At 37.7% G+C, this 26,700-nt stretch overlaps 1 protein-coding gene across 2 annotated transcripts in view; it reads right to left on the reverse strand.

The window, feature by feature from the left end:
- The window catches only part of PRKN (parkin RBR E3 ubiquitin protein ligase), an 802,017-nt gene that overhangs the window by 519,116 nt on the left and 256,201 nt on the right, over nucleotides 1-26,700 (reverse strand). For both annotated transcript variants that reach the window (XM_075499098.1, XM_075499097.1), the window contains exon 3: nucleotides 4,736-4,976. In XM_075499098.1, the coding sequence (XP_075355213.1) occupies nucleotides 4,736-4,976 (241 nt within the window). The remainder of the gene's footprint in view (nucleotides 1-4,735; nucleotides 4,977-26,700) is intronic.

The raw sequence follows: 26,700 nt of genomic DNA on the forward strand, positions 1-26,700 counted from the left end.
CCCAGGCGGCCAAGAAAGCCAATGGCATCCTGGCTTGTATCAAAAATAGTGTGGCCAGCAGGACTAGGGAAGTGATCGTGCCCCTGTACTCAGCACTGGTGAGACCGCACCTTGAATACTGTGTTCAGTTTTGGGCCCCCCACTACAAGAGAGACATTGAGGTGCTGGAGCGTGTCCAGAGAAGGGCAACGAAGCTGGTGAAGGGTCTGGAGCAGAAGTCTGATGAGGAGCGGCTGAGGGAACTGGGGTTGTTTAGCCTGGAGAAAAGGAGGCTGAGGGGAGACCTTATCGCTCTCTACAACTACCTGAAAGGAGGTTGTCGAGAGGTGGGGGTCGGTCTCTTCTCCCAGGTAACAAGTGATAGGACAAGAGGAAATGGCCTCAAGTTGCATCAGGGGAGGTTTAGACTGGATATTAGGAAATTTTACTTCACTGAAAGGGTTATCAAGCATTGGAAGAGGCTGCCCAGGGAAGTGGTTGAGTCGCCATCCCTGGAGGTATTTAAAAGATGTTTGGATGAGGTGCTTAGGGACATGGTGTAGTGGTGGTCTTGGTAGTGTTAGGTTTACGGTTGGACTTGGTGATCTTAAAGGTCTTTTCCAACCTATACGATTCTGTGATTCTGTGAAAAGAATCAATCCCTCTTTTTGCTAGAATTTGCTGGCTTGGCACACCTAAGTCAATATATACCAGTACCTTATTTACTCTTCTGTGAAAAGAGGAAAGATAAGGAGACAGAAACAACTTGCATGCAAGCATTTTTAAAAGGCTAGCTAAAGAATACTAGGATATTCTAGGGAACTGACCAGATGAGCACTATTTAAAAGTTGTAAAGAAAAAGACCTAAGTAATGATGACCACATCTAATCGATTCAGACATAACAATAAACAATCTTATAATGGATTAAACTGGGAGTTAAATAGGTAACAATATTAATATCAGCTTACAGAAAACAGATGCTGTCAAACTAACTTTTTTTTTTTTTTTGAGATTACAAATTTGCTTGACATGGGTAGCTTCTAAATACATTTAGAGAGGGAAGCAATGTGATTCTGTAGTCTGACCTCCTGCCTAGCACAGTCCATACTACTTCTCGGTTGAAGTCTAATCTTTGTTGCTGGACATATGTTTCAGAAAAACGTCCTATATCTATTTTTAAATGGCCAAATACAGACAATTCTTATAAGCCAGGATAACTTGCGTCAGTGGTTGATTTCCTGGCAAGTTAAAATCTATGTGTGGTATTTATATTTGCTGTCTTTCAGTTTCTAGACAATGAAAGCTTAAATCGCAAAATAGATGTAAGATCTAAGACTCCCCTGTTATCAAATTTCCACTCCCATGGATGCGACAAGATTATACCAACATATATAAGTCAATCATGACCTGCACTTTTGTAGGATTCTTGTGACTCTTCTCCTGAACCTTCTAACAGTTTTTTCAGCAGCTTTCCTGAAGTTTAGACATCAAAATGATGCATTATATTCCATTTTTAGTTATGCAAGTGTGAAAAACAGAGGAAAAAAATACTCTACTCCACTCTGTTTTCTGTTTATACTTCCAAAGATCATATTAGCTTTCTTGGACCTGACATCATGATGCATTCTCATGTTCAGCTTATCAGCCATATGAACCCTTATGTTTTTCAGATACACTGTTTCTCAGGCCAAAATCCTTTCACCCTATACATGTATTTACTGATATGCAACCACTATAGAACATAGTTTATTTGCTTACATCTTGTTTATCAAAGCACGTTGTCCCAGATATTGGACAGATTGTAAATTGGGTGAGGGTGAGGTAGGATGAAAGTCCTGGGCTGAGATTTTTTAACATGTTCATTAGAAATCATGCAAGGTGTTATTTAGCAGACAGAAAAAGGCATTTCTATTACATTTGCCTGAAAAGAGAGGAAACCTGGAAATCTTTGATGCAGAGATTCTTTAGATCCATTTTCATATCTTTTTCAGCCTGTTAATTACTTTCAAACTTCTGAATTTCTCATGGACGAACACACATTGTACATTAAAACCACAATGTAAGATGGTTCTCCAGATCAGTCAAGAGTTGCTTTCATTAGTCACCACTAAAGTGAGGGTGAGCTGGGAGAAGGATGTCCTGTTGTGCTCTTCTGCAAGGAGCAAACAATGCACCTTAGTGGAGACAGGATGCCAGGCTACAAGGGTTTTTGTCCGATCAAGTGCAGCAGTTTATACTACTTAAGTATATTATTTATATAACAGCGGTACAATGTAACAAGAGTTGTCTCTCTCTTGGATTGTCTGGTAAAATTCTACAGTCAGTTTGACCTCCAAGCATTCAAGTCAATACTTCAAAAATACTACTTTTGCAGCTTCTGGGAGAAGCTTTTGTGATGCAAAAGTTACCACAAATCTTTTTCCTCAGAATTCAAAGGAGGGCAAATAAAACAAAAGCAGGGCAGGGACATAGGGTTAGCATCCTGTGGTAAAAAAACAGAAATACCTTAGGCTTCAGAAAGAGATGAAGTCTCTTAGTGTTTACTGCTACAATTACGGAATAGCTGTGTAGCATGTTAGACTAAACAATAATCAATTAATGAATCCCCTGCCTCTAAATTGTAAATTTAAATTTGTCCTCTACTCATTGTGTGTGATCTCTCACACAGAAAAGAAGATTATACTTGGTTCTACTGTAGAGGTTTCTACTGTAGACTGATCATTGCAACAACCATCCACCTTCTAAGACAACAGCTTGGCAAGTATAATTTCAAGCAGCAGTGGTGGCATATGCAGCCTTCAGCCACTCATTCCCACTACTATTATTCACTTCAGCTGTGCCAAAGAAAATCCTCGCTACACAGTAAAGTTGATTGGAAAACTGATCTCTGGATTAATCTTTTTTTTTTCTTTTTTCTTGCTGGATTATTTTTAACCCAGACTACTCCTTAACTCAGTGAATTATGTGACTACCAATTAACCTGCCCCAAATCCCAATAAAAAAAACATCACAATCCCCCATATTGAACAAAAGCGGTGGGGCTGAACAGACACAAGGACAAGTTTTCATAGTGAGAGTCAAAACAAGCCAAGGAGAAGATAACAGGCTTTTGAAAAGTAGTTGTTACTAACATCCTTCCAGGCAGAACTGTCAGTCATTAGAGTAGCTCTTCTTTTTTTTTTCCTTATGATAAAAAAAATCTGACTTAATCACAGATAAAATTAGTCCACATATATTCTCAATACATTTTTTCCTCAGCTGTCATTCTGCCATGAAAATATTTGCTGCAATAGAAGACACCTGTCAGTTTGTACTTGGCTTCAGAGAGTTTGCAGTCTGTGGAAACACACTACATGACAAATTTTAAAAGGCCTTACACACATATAAACTATTATTTAAAGTCCAGCACAATTGTTAAAGCCCTGTACCTATCATGCACAGTAATGAAAAAATAAATAAGGAGTAGCATTAAAAAGCTCACACCTTTGCCTTGCTTTTGACAGTAAGCCCAGCCTGAAACCCTCTCTCTAGTTTGCCAGATTTAAATCGGCATGCGCCCCTCTTATCTCATTATTCATTCAGATTGGGAGATGTGGATCATTAAGCTGGGTACTAATTTGTTCCTAAACTGCACTCATTCATCATTAGTTGGCAGTGAGAGGTTGATCAAGTCAGTTGTGGAATACTTCTGTGACTCTCCCATGAATTGTATATTTTCTGCATGAGTTACTTAAGAAATTCTCTAGAAGTTATTTTTAACAGTTTCAGTAGCCATTTTATTAAGCATGATGATTTCTGTGGTCAGGTTAGTCACAGAGGTATCTCTGTCATATTCACAAATTATCTTCTATGCTCTGGACCTATATGTTTGGTACGATCTTCTGTATTTTGTATAAAGGTTATTTGTGTAGTGCTCTTTCTAAAAAGACATCTCTGATGGACTATTACAACAAATCTCGACAGAGTCTGGTATTGCACAGAATGATGTCTCTTCACTGGGGACAAACACAGTTGTCAGTAAGGATTAGCTAGACTATGCGTGAGGAGGGGGTTACTCTGAGAAGATTCATGTAATACCTAAAAGATTCCTATATTTCCTTCTGACTTGAGCTTCTCTCTCATGAACAATTTTAAATATTACAGCACAACCCATTTGCAGTAACTTAACTTGTGCCTCAGATGATATTTCATGATGAAGAGAAGACATTCTCAGTAATAATTTGGTGGATGAAGAACTACTAGAATCCATAGTATGAATCATCATCATATTTTGTGCCAGCTATGTTTTTATAAATAAGTCTATTGTGCAGAAATATTTTTTTCCGAATGTATGGGTATGAAAACATTACAACAGATTGGGAATTAAACACATTTGCAATGCATAAGCTGCCCAACATTCTAGTTAAGAAAACTTCTATAATGGAAATTTTACAGAGTCTATTTTTTGCCTTCTCATAGACCTCTGGGGTTTTTGCCAGCTTATCATAGTTTGTAAAAATATTAGCATAATACAAGTTAGAGACAGGAACAACACAAGAAATCACTCTGTTTATCCACAAAGCAAAATTATTTTGCTAGAAGACACATCAGATGCTTATCACCTCTTAATATAGTTGTATTTTTTGTTTAATAACTAAAAGAAACCATATGTTGTTTTTGGGTTTTTTTCCCTGTGGTATAGAACTGTTCACCCTAAGAAAGAAACGGACAAATGTTCAGGTCTGTGTATTGAAATGTACCAAACCACTGATTTACCTGATTTTTCAGAGGGAAGAGAAATGCTGGTTTTTGTAGTATCCAGAATAACAGCCAGCCCTGCAGAGAGTGATGGGAGGATGCTGGTGCTGAGATCTACACGAGTTAGACTTTCAGGTTCTCTTTCCAAGGCTTTTAGAATACCTCCAGCACGGTTATCTTCTGCCTCATCCTTGTTCTGACTGTTCTTCTGTGGACTCTGAACAATATGAACGATACTCTGCTGGGCCAGGTCACAGTTCTGCAACACAAAACCAAAACCCCAATAAATAATTAATTGTGACATAACGGACAAAATCCCTCTATCTCCAATTTGTTATTTGTTAAATGGTTTCCAAGCCATTTTGTGTAGAATTTCAGTGTGCGGTAATGGAGTTTAAAGCAAAGTGACAAGTGTAAATTGCTGGAATTAGGATTACTTGCATTGGCAAAAGGGTCAGAACACTTACAAATTCTAAACATTTAACAAGGAAATGGTGGATCAGAGCCAACAGCTCTAAATAAGTCTGGTTTATTGGCACAAAGGAAATACTCCAGAGGGAGCACTATAAATCAAGTGCTAAGAATATTCAATACTTAATATGCATTTGCACAGATAATGGTGATACACACTCTTCATGTAGCAATTTAGGGTCAAATTTGACAATCACAGAGAGTTCATGGCCAAGCTACTCCAACCTATCTTTGTAAACAGAAACAGGGATGATGCTACCGATGAAGACTGATACTTATTTCTTGTCCCTAACGTAATTTTCAATATAAATCTGGCTTTAGATGTAGACTCAGTATGAGTTTCCCATTCTTTCCAAAGATGACATTCAACTGTTTATTTCAGAATTAGAGAAAGCTTGTGGAAGATCTCATGACCGCTATAGTCTTTGCTGGTAAAACAAAAGGATTGCTACCCATTTTAGCCTAAGAGGTCTCACATATACATAAGTATTTCCTCTTTTTTTCATCAGAGGTGATTCTTAGACAGTCTTTCCAGATCTTGTGTCTTAGAAAAAAGCAGGCTGAATAAGAATCTTATGAAAGGTTTATCCATGATAAATAAGGATAGAATTCTCATTTTGTTCAGCATTTTCCTAATACAGAATAGGAAAGCAAAATATTACCTCAAAACTAGAAACTATAGAGATTTTAGATGACCTATCATTAATGAAGGGCTTTCAAGAAAGATTTGTATTGATATTTCCACAGCACACCTTGCAACAAAAATTGTTCTTTTTTGGGTGATATCTCCTGGAGATCCACACCTAGTTCTCCAGTGTCATGAATGAACTACACAAAAATGTCAACCTACGCACAAAGAAGTTTGAATTTCCCTCATGAAAATAATTTTCTAACTCTTCACAGCATCATTAGGTTGGCCATGTCTGCACTGAAATGTCAGGACAGACCACTGATCACATTTGGGAGGAACAGAGAATTCAGAAGAATTTGTATCAGTATCTACCCAATATTTAAAATGTTTAGTTTGTATTTGCAATTATTACATGCACTTTTAATTGCAAAAGATTCCTTTATGGATATTTTAGTGCTGTTTATACCCTTGTTATTATCCCACTCTCTCTCTTCTATCACTTTTTGTCCTCTGGTCTCATTTCTGTTTAGTGGTTTTCCTTCATTCTCTTTAATTATTTCTTGCATTCTCTTGCATTATTTCTCAGTACTTCCCCCTCCACTCTTTCTTTCTTATGTAATGCAGTTCTAAAAGACCAAAAATCTGCTGTTTTTTTTTTAATTGAATTTTTAATAACACACTCTCTCCTTAGTGAAGCAGTAATCAGACAGAAGAGATTTGTCAGAGCATGGACGCTGCAGTCTTAATATTCAAACAAAGCAGTTATTAGATTTCAACTTTAAAACATTATGTTGACATTAAAGGTCTCGGGTTTTTGTACAACTTGTTGCTCATAAGATTTTAACAAGATCCATTTAAATAGCTTAATAATTTCATTCATTAACACAAAATCCAAAATGTGGCTGTCACTCTAAAACTTCTCCAACTAAGAATAATGCATAACATTAAAGAATTTAATAACCTAAGAGAAATTAATAACAAAATTAATAACCTAGGCGAATGAGGAGCTCAAAAGTGATTTGCTCAGTTACAGCTAGAATTACAAAGGGAAATAGGTATATATGTAAAAACTCACATCCTTGGAAACCCCTAATCAACTGTCAATCTGTCAAACCATGTTTTAATGAGCATCTCTTCTGGCAGTTTTGCTTCCTTAAGCAGCCCCTGTCCTGCCTTTTATTTTTTCTCACCATCCACTATCCTCAGTTTGTTTCTTTCTAAAGTTTGCATCAGTTGCCTGATTCAGTTCACAGCTTGATGCTGTGCTACAGTCACACTGAGGGGATGGTGCAGAAGAGGGAGTAAGAGGGATGGCAAGGGCTGCTTAAATCAAACGAAATGCTCCCACAAAACCACAACCTTGTTCAACCATGCTTGCTTGATCTTGACTGCTGTACACATTTAGATGCATGGTTTAAATTGATTGATCTTTAAAAAGTACAGGTTCCTTTCCAGTTCTTTTTGTAGGCTGGAAGATATGTGTTTAGCTTAGAAACAAAGGAAGGGCTGACAAAATAGACCCCCATCTTATCTACTATTCTCTCCAATAATGTCAAGAGCCACATACTTCAAAAAAAGATGTAAAATTTGCACTTTGGGCAATTATACATCCATATGACCATAGCAACAGCGTATTCCTGGATTTCACTTAATAAAAGTTTTCATTTTAAAATGGCAGGTGAACATGTTGTATCTTAGCTTTCTTGCATCTCTTTATCAAAAACAAGAACAAACTTTGGAACACTGAACATCACTACTGACGATGAGAATGTAGGTCATAGACACAGGAAAGCTTAATTAGCAGGTCCCAGGATACGTTTTCAAAGACAGCAGCCAGGAGAAACAAACAACATCCTTTGATTTGTACACTGAGTATATTTGATATGGAAGTCACCAAGCAGTAATAAACATGGAATCCCAAATCATCAGTTTTGTAATGTTGTTTCTGACTACATTTGAATTGAATTTGGCTTGTGTTTAAAGGAGGAAAGTAATTCTCAACCTTTGCAAGAAAAGTGAGAAGACAGTACAAGAAAAAAAAAAAAAAGGTTTGTGATCATATCTTAATTGTGAAGAGATCTGGACAAGAATATCACCAAGCAGTTCCCAGAATTAGGGTGGCTGATGCTTTACAGCAGACTACAGTTTGTAGACAGCAGATGGGCTAGGTCTGCAGCTTTTTTCTCTGAAACAAGAGGTAGAATTCAAACTATTTCTGTAAATGTTTAGCTTTTGCCTTAGGTTACATTGTAACACAAATCTAAGATACAATTGTTTATGTCAATGTCACTTTCATTTTCTTCATGTATTTGTTTTACTCCTCAGGAAACATTTCTTTTGAGAATATCTATTATTAATGATTCTAGAGATATTGTCTTGTCTTATCTGTTGATCCAAATTAACGCCTGTGATCCATATTCCAAAGGGAAATACTGCATGTGTATATATGGTAGATTATGAAGTATTTCCTTGCAGTAGAGCAAAGGGAGCTCAGAAGACCCAGAAGTGATGAAACCCAGTATTAAGGACTGGTTCTTTACAGAGAATGGGTTTTGGCTAACTTGGAAAAATGAATTCAGAGCAGATGAAATTAAAACTTTTTTTCATTCAAAACTTTTGCTTTCATATTTTTTTCTTAATTCTCAAGTTGAAATTCACAGGGCTGCATCAGCACATCCTGAGTGACTAACACAATATCTTTTGGTGCTGCCAGCTGTGGGCTGACCAGAAGGTCACTTCGGGAGACTGAGCTACATTATGAGAGGGTGTCCTGGTTTAGCCCCAGTCGGCAATGAAGCCCCACACAGCTGCTCACTCACCCTCCCCCTGGGTGGGATGGGGGAGAGAATCGGAAGAGCAAAAGTAAGAAAACTCGTGGGTTCAGATAAGAACAGTTTCATAATTGGAACAAAAATAATATAATAATAATAAATTGTAATGAGAAGGAAAACAACAAGACAGCGAGAGAGGAACAAAACCCAGGAGGGGAAAAAAAACAGTGATACAACCGCTCACCACCCACCGACGGACGCCCAGCCAGTCCCCGAGCAGCGATTGCTGCCCCCCGGCCAGCTCCCCCCAGTTTCTATACTGAGCATGACACCATATGGTATGGAATAGCCCTTTGGCCAGTTTGGATCAACTCTCCCGGCTGTGCCCCCTCCCAGCTTCTTGTGCACCCGGCAGAGCATGGGAAGCTGAAAAGTCCTTGACCAGTGTAAACACCGCTTAGCAACAACCAAAACATCAGTGTGTTACCAACATTATTCTCATACTCAAATCCAAACCGCAGCACTATGTCAGCTACTAGGAAGAAAATTAACTATCCCAGCTGAAACCAGGACAGAGGGAAAAGATGACTGTGTTTCAGTAACTCTGAAATCCTCTTGTTCTGACAGTTTTCTGCTTGATATCTTCTTGACAACATATTTTGATAGTAACATCAAAACTGAAAAAGTGTTCTCTATCTAACAAATATATAGTCCACTAGGAGTCATATTATATTTTCTGAAGTGCAATACGCTACATTTTGAAATGTTTTATTTAAAAAAAAAAACACTAGAGCAGAGAATAGTTTGAATTCAAAGCCTTGGATTTGCATGTAAAAAAGCTATTTTCTTGTAGTGTTTTATCTTGAAAAGGAATCTGAAATATTTTCATTTCATTTTAACCACCATTTGGGGTTTTTTAGGTGTTTGGGGTTTTTTTGTTGCCTACCAAAAAGCAATTGTTCACACTCCACTACCAAAGATCCAGTTCAAACTTCTATTATCTGGAGAGCCCATCTTTGCCCATGAATCCCTGTGGCCTATAGAGTAGAAACAATAACAGTTTGCCTCATTGCTGCCTATTTAGATTAAGCAGATAATAGACTGCCTGATGCCACAGTAAGAGATTCACACAAGGTAAATGCTCAAGAAAAGGTATTTTAAACTTCTAGGAGTAATCAACAAGAATCAAAATGTTGGCTTTCCAGTTAGTTTTTTTCTTAACTGTGCTGCATTTCAATATCAAATGGGAAGACAAGGGGAACATTTTTGTCTCATTAATCTGCAGCATGAAGGAAATAATAAAAAAGCTCTCCAGAGTATCTATAGCACAATACACCTCTTCAAACCAATAGGACCCATGTAAAAGTGCAGATAACCCACCAACTTTATTGGAAAAATCTTTTCCCATGGGTAGTGTAAAGAGACATTAAAGGTGACCTTCTAAACATAAAAAAAAGTGTATGACGTTTCCAGAAGAGAGAAAAACAAGCCCACCAAACCTCACTCTACTATTGCTCTAACCCTCTCACAACCCAAGGACAGAGACAAAGTCTTAAAAGCAGCAGACACAGAAAGGAAATCAATTGGAAGAACAACACTATTTTCATTCCCTGATCACAGACCAATGACTCATAAAAGCAAGAATAAGAAAGCAACAACAAAAAAATATCCGTTATCACATAGGGAGCAAAAGTTGAATTATTAATGAGCTTGAAAGCAGAGATTACCTAAAATAAAAGATACAGATACAGTATTAAAATTCTGTTGAGCCGTGATGGTCTAAGTAATGGGAAGCAAGATTTGCAAGAAGACTTAACATCTTTTATTTAACCAGCTGATACAGAAAGAAAAACCAAATAAGCTTTTGGGCTCAGAGACTCTTCCGCAGGTCATGGCAAGGGGAAATCTGAAGGGAAAATTAACCACTGTTAAAATAATGAAGCAAATCAGCACCCTGATCTGATATTGCCATCCATTTATGTGAATTCTGTCTGCTGAGTGGCAGTGAACTAAATATTGCTCCACATGGGGCAAGGGAAAAAGCCAGTGCACCACTGGGCCTAAATTACACAGATGACTTAGCAGTTAAATTCCAGCAATCAGAAACTACTTGCTATTTTATGATGCTGTGGATTACATCTATATTTGCCTTCAGTTCACCTTTTCAACATTTTCAGAGTTATACATTACTGTACTTGTTTAGTATTCAGAATATTGTGGGTGCTAAGCAACGCCTAGAAGGAAAATAGATGTATTATTGAAATTATTTATTCAAATAAATGTAATGAAAAGGCAGAAAACCCTTCACTTAGCAGAATATTTGTACCCTAATTTTTATAATCTCTTCCTATTCAGTTCTTGCAGTAGTTTAAATATTGACCGTGCCAAAGAAATAGAATAAAAGGAAAGATACAAAAAATGTGCTATGAAAAAGGAGTCATTGCTTTCTAAATCCAAACCCAGTATCATTTTAAGGACTACTATTAGAGTTCCAAAGACAGACTATTGCAGCAAATGAAGGAAGGAGTGCACGGGAGTTTTCAGTTCAGCAGGTAACAGTGAAGCTGAAAGTAACCATTTGCAAATGAGTGATGGAGAATTACTACATTTTTAACACAACCAGTGGCAAACACCAGTGGATGGGAGACAGGCCTTTGGCATACTAAGATGCTAGAATATAATACATTGCCTTGTTTTAAGAGGAAATGGAACAATATACCTTCAAAATACCTTTAAAATAAGGACAGGACATGCTTAATGTGATATGATGGTTAAAGCTTCTTTCTGTAATGACAGTTAATGAAGATGGGTACAGTAAACAGCAATATAAATTTATTGTTTCCCAGATAAGCCACATTTATTGTAGCTTCATTTTGTTATATTTTTTATTATCTCTCCCTCCTCCTCCCCTCCCCCCGCTTAAATTTTCATCTGCATTTTTGTATCCTTTTTATTTTATCCCAAGAGCAAGTCCAGGGCTAACTGAATAGTGCCAAGACTTGAACTATTTATTTAGGTAAGCCTAACTTTGGAACAAATCTGGAACAAATTTTGAGAATTTTGTTACTTACAGACTCTTTGTGAGGAGATGAAGCTTATATAAAAGTGTGGCCCTTAGATGGGAGCCACTGGAGAGATATTTGACCTGTCGGTTTCCTTACCACCTGCAGCCATTAGAGGTGGTGAGAGCTTATGCTACCTCACCGTGCATTATAAAGATCATAGCTTTGAACTGAAGATAATCAGAAAACTTCACAATGAAAGTTCCTTTTAAACACAGGTATACTTGACTGATCTTCACTCAGAAAAGTGAGACTCCTCCAGCTCTCACTCTAGTTTCCAGTTGCAAGTACACTTTTGTGGAGCTTTGCACCCCAATTACCAATATAAGAAATTGATGACAGGATTTTCATGATACTATTGAGTGCAATGATCCCAGAAAACCACCAGCCCAAAGCACCCCTCTTCCTCCAAGACATTCTCCATTCATTGCCCTCCTGGGGAACAGGAAGAAAAAGCAAGTTATTAAAAATCAGTGACTCAGCTGCAACTCTGTTTGAGTGGGAGGGTATCTCTGCCAATGACTCCTGGACTGTGGCATCTAAGATGGGGAGAAGTGCACAGAATGTTAAATTGGCCTCACAGAGGACACGGAAACATGATGGTTGCTCATTGCTACTAATTTTATTTTTCATGTTACACAAATAAAATATGCTAGAAACTGCCAAGATCCTCAGATTTTCTCCTTTGAAAAGATAAACACAGTCCATGATATCTATATAAAGGGCAAAAATTTGGAATTACAGTGTATCTGCTGAATTTGCCTGAAGTTTAGAAACTTCAGAGCCTTACAGGTAAGAAATAAACACAGAATATATTATTTCAAGTCTTTTCAATCTGGAAAATTAAGAAGTCATTACCAGGCCAATATTATTTTAGGAGGAATCCCTTCAAATTTCTGGAACATAAATAATAATAAAGGTATTAATTGCAGCTACAGTTTCAATAACACACTAGAAAATGTATCTGGTTGTTTCTACTAAATTAGTGACTGTGTGATGTATGATGACAAGCTAACTGTAGGAGAGAATAAGCAAAGGATTTCTAAGTGGGTTTCATGGAGTGGTTAATTCAGGTTAGCTAGCAGCTCCCTTACCTATGCATCATACATCAGCACAGAATGCAGGACAGTGCATTTAGATGTATTTCAAATTAATAAACCCCAAATTTTATGTGAATCATTTACATGTGACTCACTATATGTAAATTACATGCACAGACCTCTTCCTTATCAAAATCTATCTCTAAGGTGATCACTGCCTTTCAGTATTTCCCAAATATTAGGTTTTTTCCTCAATAGTTTGTGGTGGGGCAGAAAAACTTAATGGAATTCCTATTTTCTTATCCTTTAGAGTCTGCAGATCCTGGCTAGGCTGTCTTAGAATATGTCCTAGAGAGCAGGAGTGCAGGGGTGGTAAGGAATAGACTGATTCCCAGTCACATCCTGCCCTGGAAGATACCTCCTGAAAGATGAGATTTTTGCATTCACATGTTGCTAATGAAAACTTTTTTCTTCATCACAGAAGCCTAAAGTTTGGGCTGATTCATGTGTTGGGAAAAATCACTTCTGTGCCATGAAACAAGAGAAGTGAAGAAAAAAAAGAAAAAAGACAGATGATGGCTAAATCAGTGTTTAAAATGTGTGCTTTAGGACTGCAACCAAAACGTCTCTGAAAGACACTCCCGTTATAAAAAAGCTAAACCTTCTTCAGACAAATCTAAAAACTGGGGATTTGTGTTCTGAATTAGTGTTCCTAGAGTGTTCAATATGTCTTAATTTCAAAATAGACCTTCTGACATTATCCATTATTATTCTTTCTCTCTCTCTTACATGGTATGGTTGTTTTAAGTACTGGTGGTCTTTGCGGGTATCTTATTAAAACCTCACCTTCATTGAGACATAAGGTAATAAGCTGTTTCTTGCCAAGATTTTTTCTAATCCCACATTGAATACAATACATTTTGGACTCATTTTAGGGACTGATAAAGTGACCCACACTAATGAAGTGTAATGCCTGCAAATTTTTGCTAATTTGACACTCTGAAGACTCTCTGAAAAATTTCATCCCAAAACAGAACAGCATTACAATAAATATTTTCATATAAGAAGACCTAATCTGATGTTACTGTACCGTAAGTATGATATAGGGTTTGTCTCTTACTGTTTGAGAATGACCGAGCAAAAGGCAAAATAATTATTTTTACATAGCCAAATGAAGTTTAGTGGAATCCAGGAAAGGGCCCTGAGTAACAAATCAGGGCCACTCTATAACATCCCCTAGAGAAACATTCATGTTCTGAGAAGTTGTCACAGTCCTGATTGTGTTTGCCAATTGATAATTCAGGATTAGAGCAAACAGTAAGGATAGGAGTAATATTGGTATATACTGCTATATATTTTCTCTTCCTGTGAGACTGAACTTTCTGAAGACCTCTGTAAAGACTCTGTCCCATATCCAAGTGCCAGGTGAGAGGAAGAAACTCCATGTACGCTTTGTAAGGAAAGATAATCCTGAGAGTCCTGAGACATTTACATAAAACCATAAATCTCACCATTGCTTTGAATTTCCATGTGGAACATAATATACCCACTATGAGAACTGCTTGCTATTTAGCTTCTATCAGGTACTTTTTAATATAATGCCATACAAAAAGGGTTAATCCATACAAATTCAAATTATGATTCCATTATTTTTTTACAAAGAGAACAATGGAAGCTGGACAAGAAGAAATAGGTAGATATTGTGTGATTTACTACAGCTCCTCCAGCTAATGGTCCCTCCATGTAGCAGGAAGCCTTGACTAGCTTTTACAAAAATAAAATCCTCTGATTTACAGCATAACACAATAGATCATATATTACAAAGGTTCTGCTCTGAATGATACTCTTTAAAGAGAAGTACAAGACTTAGAATTTTATACTGACTAGTCCCTTAATGAGTTACTGATTTGCTGGAAATGGAAACATATTCAACCAATACTATTTAAACTTTCTCACATTAAATTTAAACAAAGTCAGAATTCCCCCTCTTCCTTCACTTACAAATCACTATGCTTCATTTCCACCTTTTTCACATTATAATACACAAAGCTTTAATGTTAATTTCTAGCTCAGTGGAGGGAATGCAGACATAATGCTTACTTAGGAACTTTGCAGGGTTATTATTTTTTGTACACAATCTAAGACCTTAGCAATGCTATATACATATTTCCAAATGGCATTACTAATACCACAACTTTATTAATATGATAACTTTTCTTGAATGTAGGCCTTCTAGCACAAATTCCTGAAAGATAAATTAATCCTTAAACTAAATAAAAATGTTTTATTGGCATCATATGAGACAGTTTGCAACATTAAAATACCTGCTTAGATTATTGTTATTCCCTTTAAAACTCTGCATAATGATCTGCAAAAGACATAGAAGGCAGCCAAACTTTTTGATATTATGTTTACAAAGCTTTTAATATCTCAACAGTGACATTAAGAACATATCATGCTGATATAAAATGGAAGAGAAATAGAGTCAAATGAACACTAAATTAAAATGAAACTTTTCTCCTCAGTAAATGAACAATTTTTTCCTTCTTGTAATTTCATGTACTGTACACTAAGAACAACCTGTAAAATTGCAATTTATTATAACGTCTGTATAGAAAGTAACAGATCAATGAAAAGTTTATAATAGTAAATTAAAAATGAACACAGTTAAGTTTTTGTGACTGTTTGCTTGCCTCCTAAATGCAGTTGAGTGCACGTCATTATTATTCCATCTTCTGCACTGAACTACCTGATAGAACTTACACTCTCTAAACATGTTATCTACAGCTGTAAACATAAAATAAGAAAGCTTATTATTTTCCAGCTATGGATCATATTTTCCATTGCTCTGATTTCTTCTCAAGCTACACCAAAAAAGAACAAGTAACAAGTGTATATTGCAAAATGCTTGAATGAATTACATTTTGGACACATTTTATTCTGGGTTAAATGGCGATAAAAGGTACTAAGCTCAGAAAAGGTCTCATAAGCCAGCACTGTTAGCAGTCTGCAGCATGCAGCATGGCCTCAGGACTGTAGACTATATGTTGTTTGATTAACATAAGATTTAATTCTTAATTCCTCTTTGCTTTAAATTCTTCTTTAACTTTTCTCAGCCATGTAGAAGCTGCCAGTCTGGTCACACTTCTCTCTTGTCACTTAACATGTACATTAAGCATTAGTGAGCATGTGGGGAATAGGCATAAAAGTGGCCTCATACTGACACCTATATAGGTGTCAGGACATAAATGAGACATAAACTGTGTTTGAAAAAGTGGGGAGTCACTTAGTACGCAGAACTCTGAAAACTTCCTGAATACTTCAGTGGTCCCTCGTGCTGTTGGGGGGACTACAGGGGCAGCTGTAGGGTTGCAGAAAGGAATTTGGGAAATTCCGCTCTCCAAAGAGTTCTGAAATATTTCCTATGTATAGTTAATACTCCACTGTGGAAAGTGAATTTTCATATGAATTTATTGCCTAGTGCATCAAAAGTTTAATAGCTATAAATATTTATTTCAATTACTTCAACTAGTCATTGACAGATGTCTTTTTCATGCTTTATGGCCAGCGTCTGGTATACATCCCAACCAAAGAGCACTTTGGTCTTCTACTTATCCCAGTGTATGCATCTATATATCGGTTTGAGCAGTTGCTATGAGAGCAGCCATAAATAAAGCTTAGTGGGCATCCTGTGTGAGCTTACTTGGTAACTTGTTAACCCACTACTAAAAACATGGACAAGAAATCAAATATTTTCCAGAGCTTTCCCTGATTTTACTTGAAGGCTTGCTTTTAACCTAACAGTTACTATGCCAGGTGAAAATGGTCTTAGATTTGATTTTGGGGATATGCGTACCAAAAATATCCCAGCAGCATAAAGAAACCTACCGGGCATTGCTGGAAAATCTATGTAGTGCAATATCGTGCAGCACAGCTACATATCTAACTGAATTTTACTTTGGGGTAGAAGAGGCAGGGAAAGGTTTGCTAGAGGTATAGTTAGGTATGTTACAAAACAGTTAGACAGCTTACAGATTCTTCACAATCCCTAATTGTAAGATATATGCCATATCGGAAAACACTCGTATACTAAGTTAATCCCTATGCCCAGGACATGTGGACATAGTTTGTCACCTCTTTCCTTCCCATCCCATATATAATCATGTCTTATTTTAAAAGGAAGAACACACACTAACACAAACAAGGTGAATGCTAAGAAGATATAATACAAAGAATTAAAATTTGCTGTTAAAATGAAAAGATCCTTTGTTTTACTTTTAAGTAATCTGTGTGATTTTTCAAAAAATGTCTCGCATAAATGGAAAACATGACATAAATGTGAATCCAGACTCATTCTGCTAAATAACCAACCTGTATATTAAATTTACCACTATAAAAGGGAGGTGAGAAAGCCTTGTTGAGTCACAGATGAAAGAAGTTTTTGAACATCAGAACAAGAGAATAATGACCCATAAAAAAGATAAAGGAGACCTGTGTTAAGAGTGTGCTTTTATCTGTACTTGGAAAAAAACCCTTCAATTTCCCTCTGGAGCCATTCAATTTTGAGATAGAAATCTTTAGTCATATAGCATCAAGCTATGATAGGGAAGTTGAGTATTCAGATTTAGTTAGGAAAGCATAGATTATCAAGACAAAAGGTTCCTGAAAATTTATTTGAAGATTTTTGGATCATGGCCTTCTCTCTTCTGCATACATTCAGTTTGCAACATATCACATCATTTTTATATGTGTGTCACAGATAAATTCTAACTCTTACTTTGAACATCTAAAAAATCTGGATTATTCCAATCTTTTCATGTGGATGAGAATTTGTGTAATTTGGATTCAGATCAAGATTCAGATTCTGAAAACACATGCAGGAAGAATGGGAATCTGTAAGCGTTCATAGGGAAGGGACATGTGCTGTGAAATTCCGTGGTGTTAAGGCTTCAAAAATTATAAATTTTCCTGAGATGGAGGTTTCTTCAGTTCTGTCAGGCTACGTCTGCATTACCAAGTAGCCAAGCAAGCAACCTAACTTGAATTACCAAGTAATGCAGACCAATAGAAGCAGCTCTCCACAGCAAAACAGTTGGTACCGAGGACCTGACATCCATGCTAAGGTTTGGGGGCTGAGGTTTTTGAGGTGGTTGGGTTTTTTGAGTTTAGACTACCTCTAGTCTAAATGACTTAGTCTTAATGACTTAGTCTTAATAGACTAAGTCTAATTAAGACTTAGTCTAGTCTTAATGACTGCACATTCTTTTGCAACTGGGGTGTAGTAGGTGAAGTCCTGAAATTAATCTCCCTGTTTAGTTTCATTCAAGAGGCATCTACTTCATTCACTCTGAGGCTGCTCCATGATGCAAACCAAAACACAGCAAATGGGGATGATCAGGAGATCTATTTCAAAAGTACACTCCTGATTCAAACTAAGACACTAGTGCAGACACACCCTAATTGTCTAATTCTGAGCTCCCGTCAAAGGCATTGGCAGACACATTTCAGATTATCTGAGGGGGACGTACTACTGTTATTTAAAGGTAATACTTTTATTAAAATTGATGCCAACAACAACTGGCTAGTCACAGACTCTTGTGCAGTGATCTGCTGGAAGTTACATTTATCTAGGTTTATAGGGACTGAAGGAAACAGATAAAGGCACCACAGTATGACTAAATGAAGATTAGTAAATGTCTGCTGCCCTCTGTTCAGAACTAAAACACTTCTGTTTAAAAGATTAGTTGACCATTTTTCTTACAGGGTGGAGATTCAACAGGTTTTACAATTGTAACTATTTCTTTCTACCGGTGTATCTAGTAAAACCATCATCATGGTTTCTCCAGAGGATCAGACCTGGTTCACTTGGCTAGCTCCACTAAAAATCCATTTTAAAAATCTATTATTTTAAAAACAATTGCCTTGTTAACAGTTGTGCCAAGAAAGCATACAAACTCCTGTGAACTTTCCTTAGCAATGGGAATTAAGCTTTGTAAGCCTGGACTTGGAAACCATCTCTGTCTTAGAGCTCAACAAGCAGTACAGTACAGACACATTTTAAAGCTGGAAAGCAGGTAATTCAACCACACAGTAAAGGCGAGAAAAAAACAATACAAAGCCAATGACTGTCACACTTCAATGAGTAAAAGCATACAGACTACCAGCACAGCTTCTAGCTCTTTGTGACAGGGATTGTCACGTCAGAACGCAGCGAGTGTTGTCTCTGTCTTTTAGCGTGCCTTTCATCACAGTGGATGGATCCTCCAATGGGTAAGATGCAACCCTTACCCTCACAGCGCCTCTTTGTGTTCATTATTGTTTCATGGTGTGAGAATACTTTCCGACTTCAGCCAGGGACCGGCTTTAACAGTCCTAGAATTTTCATCTTACTGCGAAGTAAGAGCCGATGTTGCTCTTATGTCTGCAAGGGTCAACACTAATTTGTGGTACAGATGCTACAGATCCCGCTTCCTAAAACCCTTTGATCTTGTCCAGCCTCAACTTAGGTCCCTCTCAAAAAGTGACTACAAACATTCATGCCAATAACAAGCACAAAGTCACATTTCTTTTTCTTTTCCTTTTGTTTTTATCCTCTTTGCCTTGAGTGAGAAAAGCTGTGAAGTGAATTCAATGACAGTATGTGCATGTTTAGAAGCACACAGTTAAGAGCGAAGCGGAGCTTGTATTCACATGCTTTCATCAGTGTCCACTTAAATGATGCTAGAGTTGGCTGGCTGCAATTAACAGGATGTAAAACTGAAACCCTTACAAGTATAGCATAAATTATCCTCCTTTCTTCATACAAGCTACCACTGGAATTGAAAACAGAAAAGATGCAGGGGAAACAGGGATGGGCTGGTTTGAGTGGATAGGGAGGGCCATAGATCTGGGAGCTTTCCTGTGTTTCTGCCAAGGGAAGGAATTTCCCTTATTCAACACTGAGATGTTTGTGTAAGTTAAACACAAGGGAGAACAGCTAGATCTTTTTTAATTTGCAATTTTCAATAAATTATTGCCTTTTTTATCTCTAAAATGTATGGAAATTTTTTATTTTTTAATTCAGGTAGAGGACTGAAACTCAGTTTACTTGGGTTCTAGTACCAGTTGTACTTCAGAGCATCCATGCCTTTCATGCCTTTAGGTAAATTTGTACTAGCAAGAATTCCTCTAGTTCAACTTTTTCTGTTTTTTTTTTTTTAAGTACAAGAATCAATTATACAAGTATACAAGTATTTTAATATAGCAAACTCACAAAGAAAATAAGATTTTCAACACTATTAGATTGATGAGAAATTACCAATTACTGCTTTCAATTGTCTTGTGATTGGGAAGGGGAGGGAACAACAAAGAATGCAAAAGGATGCAATGTTTTTTGCAAATAATTAAGACCATTGCTCATGTTTTGGATGCTGTTTGTCACAAGGCACTGCCAGTTTGATATGGCTTTCTAGATATGGCAGGATGTGGCTTTCACACGAAACAAGCAGGATGAGGGATTCCTCCTGGAGAGGCAGCACCCAAGCTGTGAATTCAAGTTCCAACAAGCTGCACACCCACACCTGTGAATGCAAGCTGCCTTAGGGCACTCATACATTTTGAAAGGGGTTGAAGGCATCTGTGCGGCCATAGCTAATAGATCTAAGAGGACCTAGAGGGCTCAACGTACAGGTTATGTGAAAAACAGCTCAGTCACTGTAGATGCTGACTTTATCTGGCATCCCGTGAAAAACCCAAAGATTTAGACAACTGGGAGATGATGACGGTTTTCAGCACAGAACCCTTGAGACTGCAATTCATTTGCTTCTCTGGTAGGAAGGGTTCAAAGTTGTTTCTCTTCTAAAGCATGATGCAAAGACAAAAGCTTTCCTCAATCTTTTGGAACTGTGAAAAAAGTTCTATTTTATGTTTGTTTTTTATAAACATTGGAAATGCTTTTTTATTGTTATTATTTTTAGATTTTCTGCTACTTGCATGATTTAACCTGGGACTCATTTGCTAACATGGAAAACTGTGATATATCTGCTACTGGCAGTATTCCTATCACTTGCAGGAAGTACAAGGACATAACATAGGTCCTGTTTGCTTGCATAGAGATGCTAAATCAGGAAACTACCTGCACATGGGCAGTTATTTTATGCTCCTATCTTAACATAAACATCCCCACTGATTAGCTGAGCAGGGATGGACTGGTACATGAGAATATGGCATTAGATCCTGTTTTGTGGTGGTTTAGGAAGCTTATGAGCTCAGGCAGTTGGGTTTCTGTGAAAGATGATACAAACAGGGTGGGCAGTGAGAAACCTAAGACTAGGATCCGAGTATGGGCCTGAGAAGGAGCATTGAAATGCCTCTGTAAAAATGTGCAAAATAGAATAGAATAAAGCTAGAACCTAGAGCCAAAGAGCTGCTGTTGCTACCTACGGCTACTGCTGTGTGACATAATTGGCTTGTAGAAATACAGGAAATAAACAGTTCTTATGTTAATAGTATCTATCACAATAAAAAGTATTAGACCAAAGCACTAATTGGTAATCTTGTTGCCAGTCTTAGCACAGAGACCCACTTTAAATTGATGCAAGCTAAATCACATTCATTTCCAGATATGAACACCAGAAATTAAGTCAGAACCATATTAGCAACCTAGTGGGCAAAAGCTTGAAAACCACCTCTTCTGACTTTAAGATACATGAAGTGTTTCACTGTCCTGTGTTGACAATGCACAAAACCCAAAACTCAGTTTGAGACAAAATGAGGTATTTTAATATAGAAATGGAATCACCACTTTTGGTACAGCTTTCTTTACTATCAAAGAATAATTTGATTTTGTAAGCTTAGACTAAATGGATAACCTGTCATTATGATGCTACCTAATTCTGGAAGGAAGGACCTACTCAATATCATGGTATGATTGCAAATCGTGGAGATGCCAGAGCTCCAGCAGTTGCTAAAGGACCGTTAATCCATCGTACTTACAGTGCACATCCAAGGATACACCACATACAGTACTTGTAGTGCAAACCCAGACTGTTCATGACTCCTTTTTTTTGAACGCTCCTTATCTGTCAGTAGCAAGCAGAGCAGAACTGTTTTGGGGCCAGGCAGCCACGTCCTCTGTCACAGTACTAGATGCACTTCCAATCTCTTGTCTGGCCAACAAGTCACATAATGGATTTTAGGACAATCTATCCTCTGATGTGATCAGCGGTGCCTTGATCATGGCTGCACTTTAAGCACAGGCACGCACCTGATCACAAGGCAGCAGGTTTGCCACCTTGTGCCTCCCTCCATGCAAAATTATGGACTCCCACACCCCCCTTCCAAGCTAAGAGTTGGGACATCTCTGCCTTAAATTATCAAGGAGAGTTAAGCTAAAAAGTGTTAGTTCACAAGAAGGATGAGCAAGGGCCATGAACACAGCTTAATGGTCATTTGTGAACTTGGACATTCAACTCTCTGTGATCATCTGCACATACATGTAATATATTAACGCAACTCCTTAAAAGGAACATGTGAAAAATACTGCAAAATTAAGACAACTGGTAAGGAAAATCATACGTATCAATTAAGTGTAACCATATTAATTATATCTGATTTTCTTTTCCGTATTAATTAGCAATAGTTTATGTTCCTGATGGAACTTTTTTATATAAAAAATTGTTGCTACTTATTACCTTTAAAGACACAGCCACAAGGCACCCATAAAAATTGTGGAATTTTGGTCTATAAAGCTTTATGTATAAAAATCTTTCGAAAAATCATAGAGATTCTACTCCAGGGGGTCAGTGTTGTTAAAGATGAAGACTACTATACTTGCAAACCTGTGCTGTCATTTTCTGACAGCAATGACCAGTGACAATTCCCCCATTGTACCTGAGGAAAAAAAAAAGCCTAAGAAGAAATGGATAAAAGGTCTATTTTCCAAATTATGTTCCAAACCCTTAAAAAACTTCCATTCAATGTTTGTATTAATCATAATACATCAGTACTTCAGGAGCTGTGGCACAACAGAGACCTTGTGGGATGAGGAATCCTCTGTCAGCCTCCGCCACCCAGGATGTATGCAGAACAAAAATGCACATAGAACAGATTCATCTTAGCTTTGCTCAGTATAAACACTGATGCACCACTTATACAGGCAGTGTTGATATATTCGCAAAGACAAAATGATGCAATTCACTATTAAAAGCTGTCTTCTCATGATAAAAAAAAAAGCTAATTTTAATCTGTGCTCCACAAGTTGCACAAATCAGTGAGTGATAGAGATGAAAACATAGTTACACATATTTAAGTTACACTTGAAGGTTTCTCTAAATGAACATATGCAAATGCTTGAAGCCCAGGGGCAGCTCGCTCTTGCACTCAGGACATTTACATAGCTTCCCAAGCTAATATTTAATCTAGTATTCAGTAAAACATCACTAATTACTTTCAGAAATTCCTAACATCCTGTGAGATGTCTTTTCCTTCTGAGCTGCAAAACAGAATCTTCAAAGACCTTCCCCATCAAAATAAGTGCAACGATTTTCACTCTACAGTGCTTCTAATTGTAAGAAAATATCATTTTTAGTTTTCATCTTATTGCTTAACACTGGTTTTTGTAATTTTAAAGAATAGTAAAATATTATACTTTGGCAGGAAGAATTTTGGGGCAGCAAGGAATAGGAGGATTATGACACAAAGTTCAATTAAAGAACTGATGTGCTCTATAATAATAACTTGATGAGAAGAAAGGAATTGCCACGTGGATCATGCTCACTATCAATTGCTTCAAGGGAAAATTATAAGAAAGTCTGCAGAAGGCTGTTACAGCAAAATTTACCCATGGAAGGCTTTTTTACCTAACACCTGTAATATCAGTGTGAGGATCCATTAATTTCCTAGTCTTTGTAGATATTTTTATTATTCATACACAGATGTATAGTTTTATAACACAAATGGAAAACCCCTAGGAAACCTACTGCCTTCGTTTCCAATGGGCCTGTCAACATGGTAGCTATAACGATGTTTTCCCTCAAACTACAGCACTCATATTATAAACTCCCACTACATCATGCACACAAAACAGCTGAATGAAACTTCCTAAATTATAGTCATTTTATAGCTGTTATTTTATATATGTTTATCATGTCCCTTCGCTCTCTCACATCAACAGTTCAATTCTTTTCAGTTTCTCCTCTTACAGAAGTTTTCTCTGGTACTAGTGGTTGTACATGGCTCACAATTCCCACCACAGCTGGTATTCTGATCTGACCTCAAGCATTTGATTATTGTATAGCCCTGCAACGTGTCAGGAAAAATCCAAAAAAGCACTAAGAAGCTTGGCAGCATCTGCACTGCTAACATCTAGACTGAACAGTAATACAGTGTGGTGCAATTTTAATGGATGATGCACCTCTGCTTCATGGAACCCTCTTTTTCCCCTGCTCTTGCATTTTGTATTTATTTTCCTGTTTGTTTAAATTAGACATAAAATCAAGTCCTGCATGACACAAGAATTCTACAAGAATATTGCAGAATACCTACATAAGTAATTTCTTTCATTGATTTAAACCCTTAGGGTCTATTTCATGGATTTTAAAAAAACTAAATAGGGCAGACTGCCCTGGCACCAGTCAATGTAATTTAGCACAAATCCATACAAGAGGATTGATCTTACTGAGCTTATCTCTAATATGGTTTACAAATACTGACTCTTAGAGCGTTAACTTAGGCCCTCTTTGCTCTGAAAGGTATTTTTATGCCTACTCTCATACCAGATGGGCACCCAAGTATTTTATAAAAGATGACAGAAAAATTACATTATATAAAGTTGGGAAGAGGCAGACTAATATCAAAATAGAAAAAAAAGAGGACAAAAGTAATGAATTTGCCTGAACCAATCTCGTATTTCATGACCTCGTCATGCAGAAGCTGCCTATCTATTTTGCAACAAGCGATAAATATTAAAATGAATTTTTTTTGCATGTCTGATCAAAAGCTTCCAATATCAATTGTTTTTACAAATGTTTTCTCCTGCAAGCAGTGAATGCCTCTTCATCAATCTTTTATCACAAGCAATCTTGTTCTGATTTCAGTCTTATCAGAAAAGCTTCTCTCTCCTTGTTCTTTTTTTTTTTTCCCTTTCTTGGCAGAAGGTACATGAATATCATTTTACACTTGACTGTGGCTGCATCTCCATCGATCAGGAAATAAAAAGTAAGTCTGAAGGATATGTCATGACCCTGCAGAGCTCCAAATAACAGAAACATATGTAATGATTCCACTGTGCCCGATAGTGACAAAGGAGGTAAGCATGTGTGCATGCCCACATGAATGTGTTAATATTCCTTTTTCCAAGGAATGCTTCCACTGCCAATTATTTCTAAGAAGAGAAAATGAAGATTTAACAGAGGACTTGATTTCCAGATACCTTCCTGACATGTCCATCAAGCTTGGAAGAGAATACACATTATCAAAACACAAATACAGCACAGAGCTTGGGCTTTCAGCCTTATTTGTCACCTGGTACATACACGGCAGGGTTTTGGTAGCAGGGCCTGTGGTGGGGAGCTGTGCAGGAAGAGGCCATGAGCTGCCCTGTGACAGTCACAGCTGAGCCCAGCCACCTCTGGAACTGGTGACAGCAACACATGGCATGCCAAAACTGCAGCCAGGCAGGTTAGCCTGTGGCACCCCAGCTCCAACCTATTTATGAAAAACCTGCAGCCCCCAGAGTGAGGAAGATGCTCATGGAGACAGATGGCTGGAGGCACGTGGCTGAGGAGACAGCTGGAGATGCGCTGCTGAAGGTGCTGTGGTGGAAACACGGCCAGGGGCACTCTTTGAAGGAAGGTCCCCACACCAAAGGGGGTTATTCATAGGGGACTTCAGCCCACTGGCAAGCCATGCCAGGGTGGGAAGACCCCTGAGGGACTACAGCCTATGGGCACCCCACACCAGGGAGGGACACCTTTGAGGAACTGAAGCCCACAGATGACCCAAGCCAGGCATGGACACTAAGAACGAAGGAGAGGCAAAGGAAAACCAGCAAGGAGTGTCAGACAGAAACCATTATGTACTTGACTCCAAACACCTGTGCTGCCCGTCGCCTCACCAAAGAGACCAGGGAGGACTGAGCATAACCTGCAGTGAAAATAAGGGGACTTCAGACTAGGAAGGGGGAGCAAGGTGTTTACTTAAGTGTTTGTTTATTTATGTTTTCTTTTTTAACTCAAAACTTAACTCAGTGATCACAATTTTGTGTTAATTGACAATAAATTAAATTTAGTAAAAAATCCCTGAGTCCAGACTGTTTTGCCTGCAAGACTTGCTTGACCTCCTTGAACCCATAATGCGACGAGAACTATTCAGTCTGAAGGCTCATTTCAAACGTCACCTAGGACTGTGGGGAAAGAAAACATTCTGAACAAATACCATATGTTTTCTCCTGCTAAACCTGGACAGCAACCAAGGTTTCAATATATCTGGACAAGATCCTCAGTTTGTACAAATAAATGTCATTCCAAAAGTCTCACAGTACACCGAGGCCAAAGCACAGTGACAGAGCTCCAGAACAGAGTGAGCTGCTGCAGTGACTAAAGTTTGAATATATAACGATTTCCATGGTAGAGAGGAAGAGGCTGCAAAATTCCTCATTTCTAACTCCTGAGAAAAAAACCAGCACAATAACCATAAATAAAACCACCTTAAGAGAAAAGGGAAAAAAGTTACAAATGAAAATAAATTCATGGTCAAATGACTGGAAGTTTGTGCTCCCCACACAAGTGCTATGTAGGTGTTTGCTTCATGAGTGTGCATGTGCACCAGATTGCTCCTGCTGCTCACAGACAGAATCTTGTCTTGAATATACCAGGAGCATTAAGGAGACAAAGTGCCTCCTTTAGATGAATCCATAAATGAAATTTAAGCTGCTCCAACCAGCTTCTCAGCTCCTGGGCAGCTAAGGAGAAAAGTTTCGTGGTAGGAAAGTATTAAGCTGAATCAGGGGACAAACAATCCCAGTGACAGG

The sequence above is a fragment of the Mycteria americana genome, chromosome 3, assembly GCF_035582795.1.
Source record: "Mycteria americana isolate JAX WOST 10 ecotype Jacksonville Zoo and Gardens chromosome 3, USCA_MyAme_1.0, whole genome shotgun sequence".
NCBI lineage: Eukaryota > Metazoa > Chordata > Aves > Ciconiiformes > Ciconiidae > Mycteria > Mycteria americana.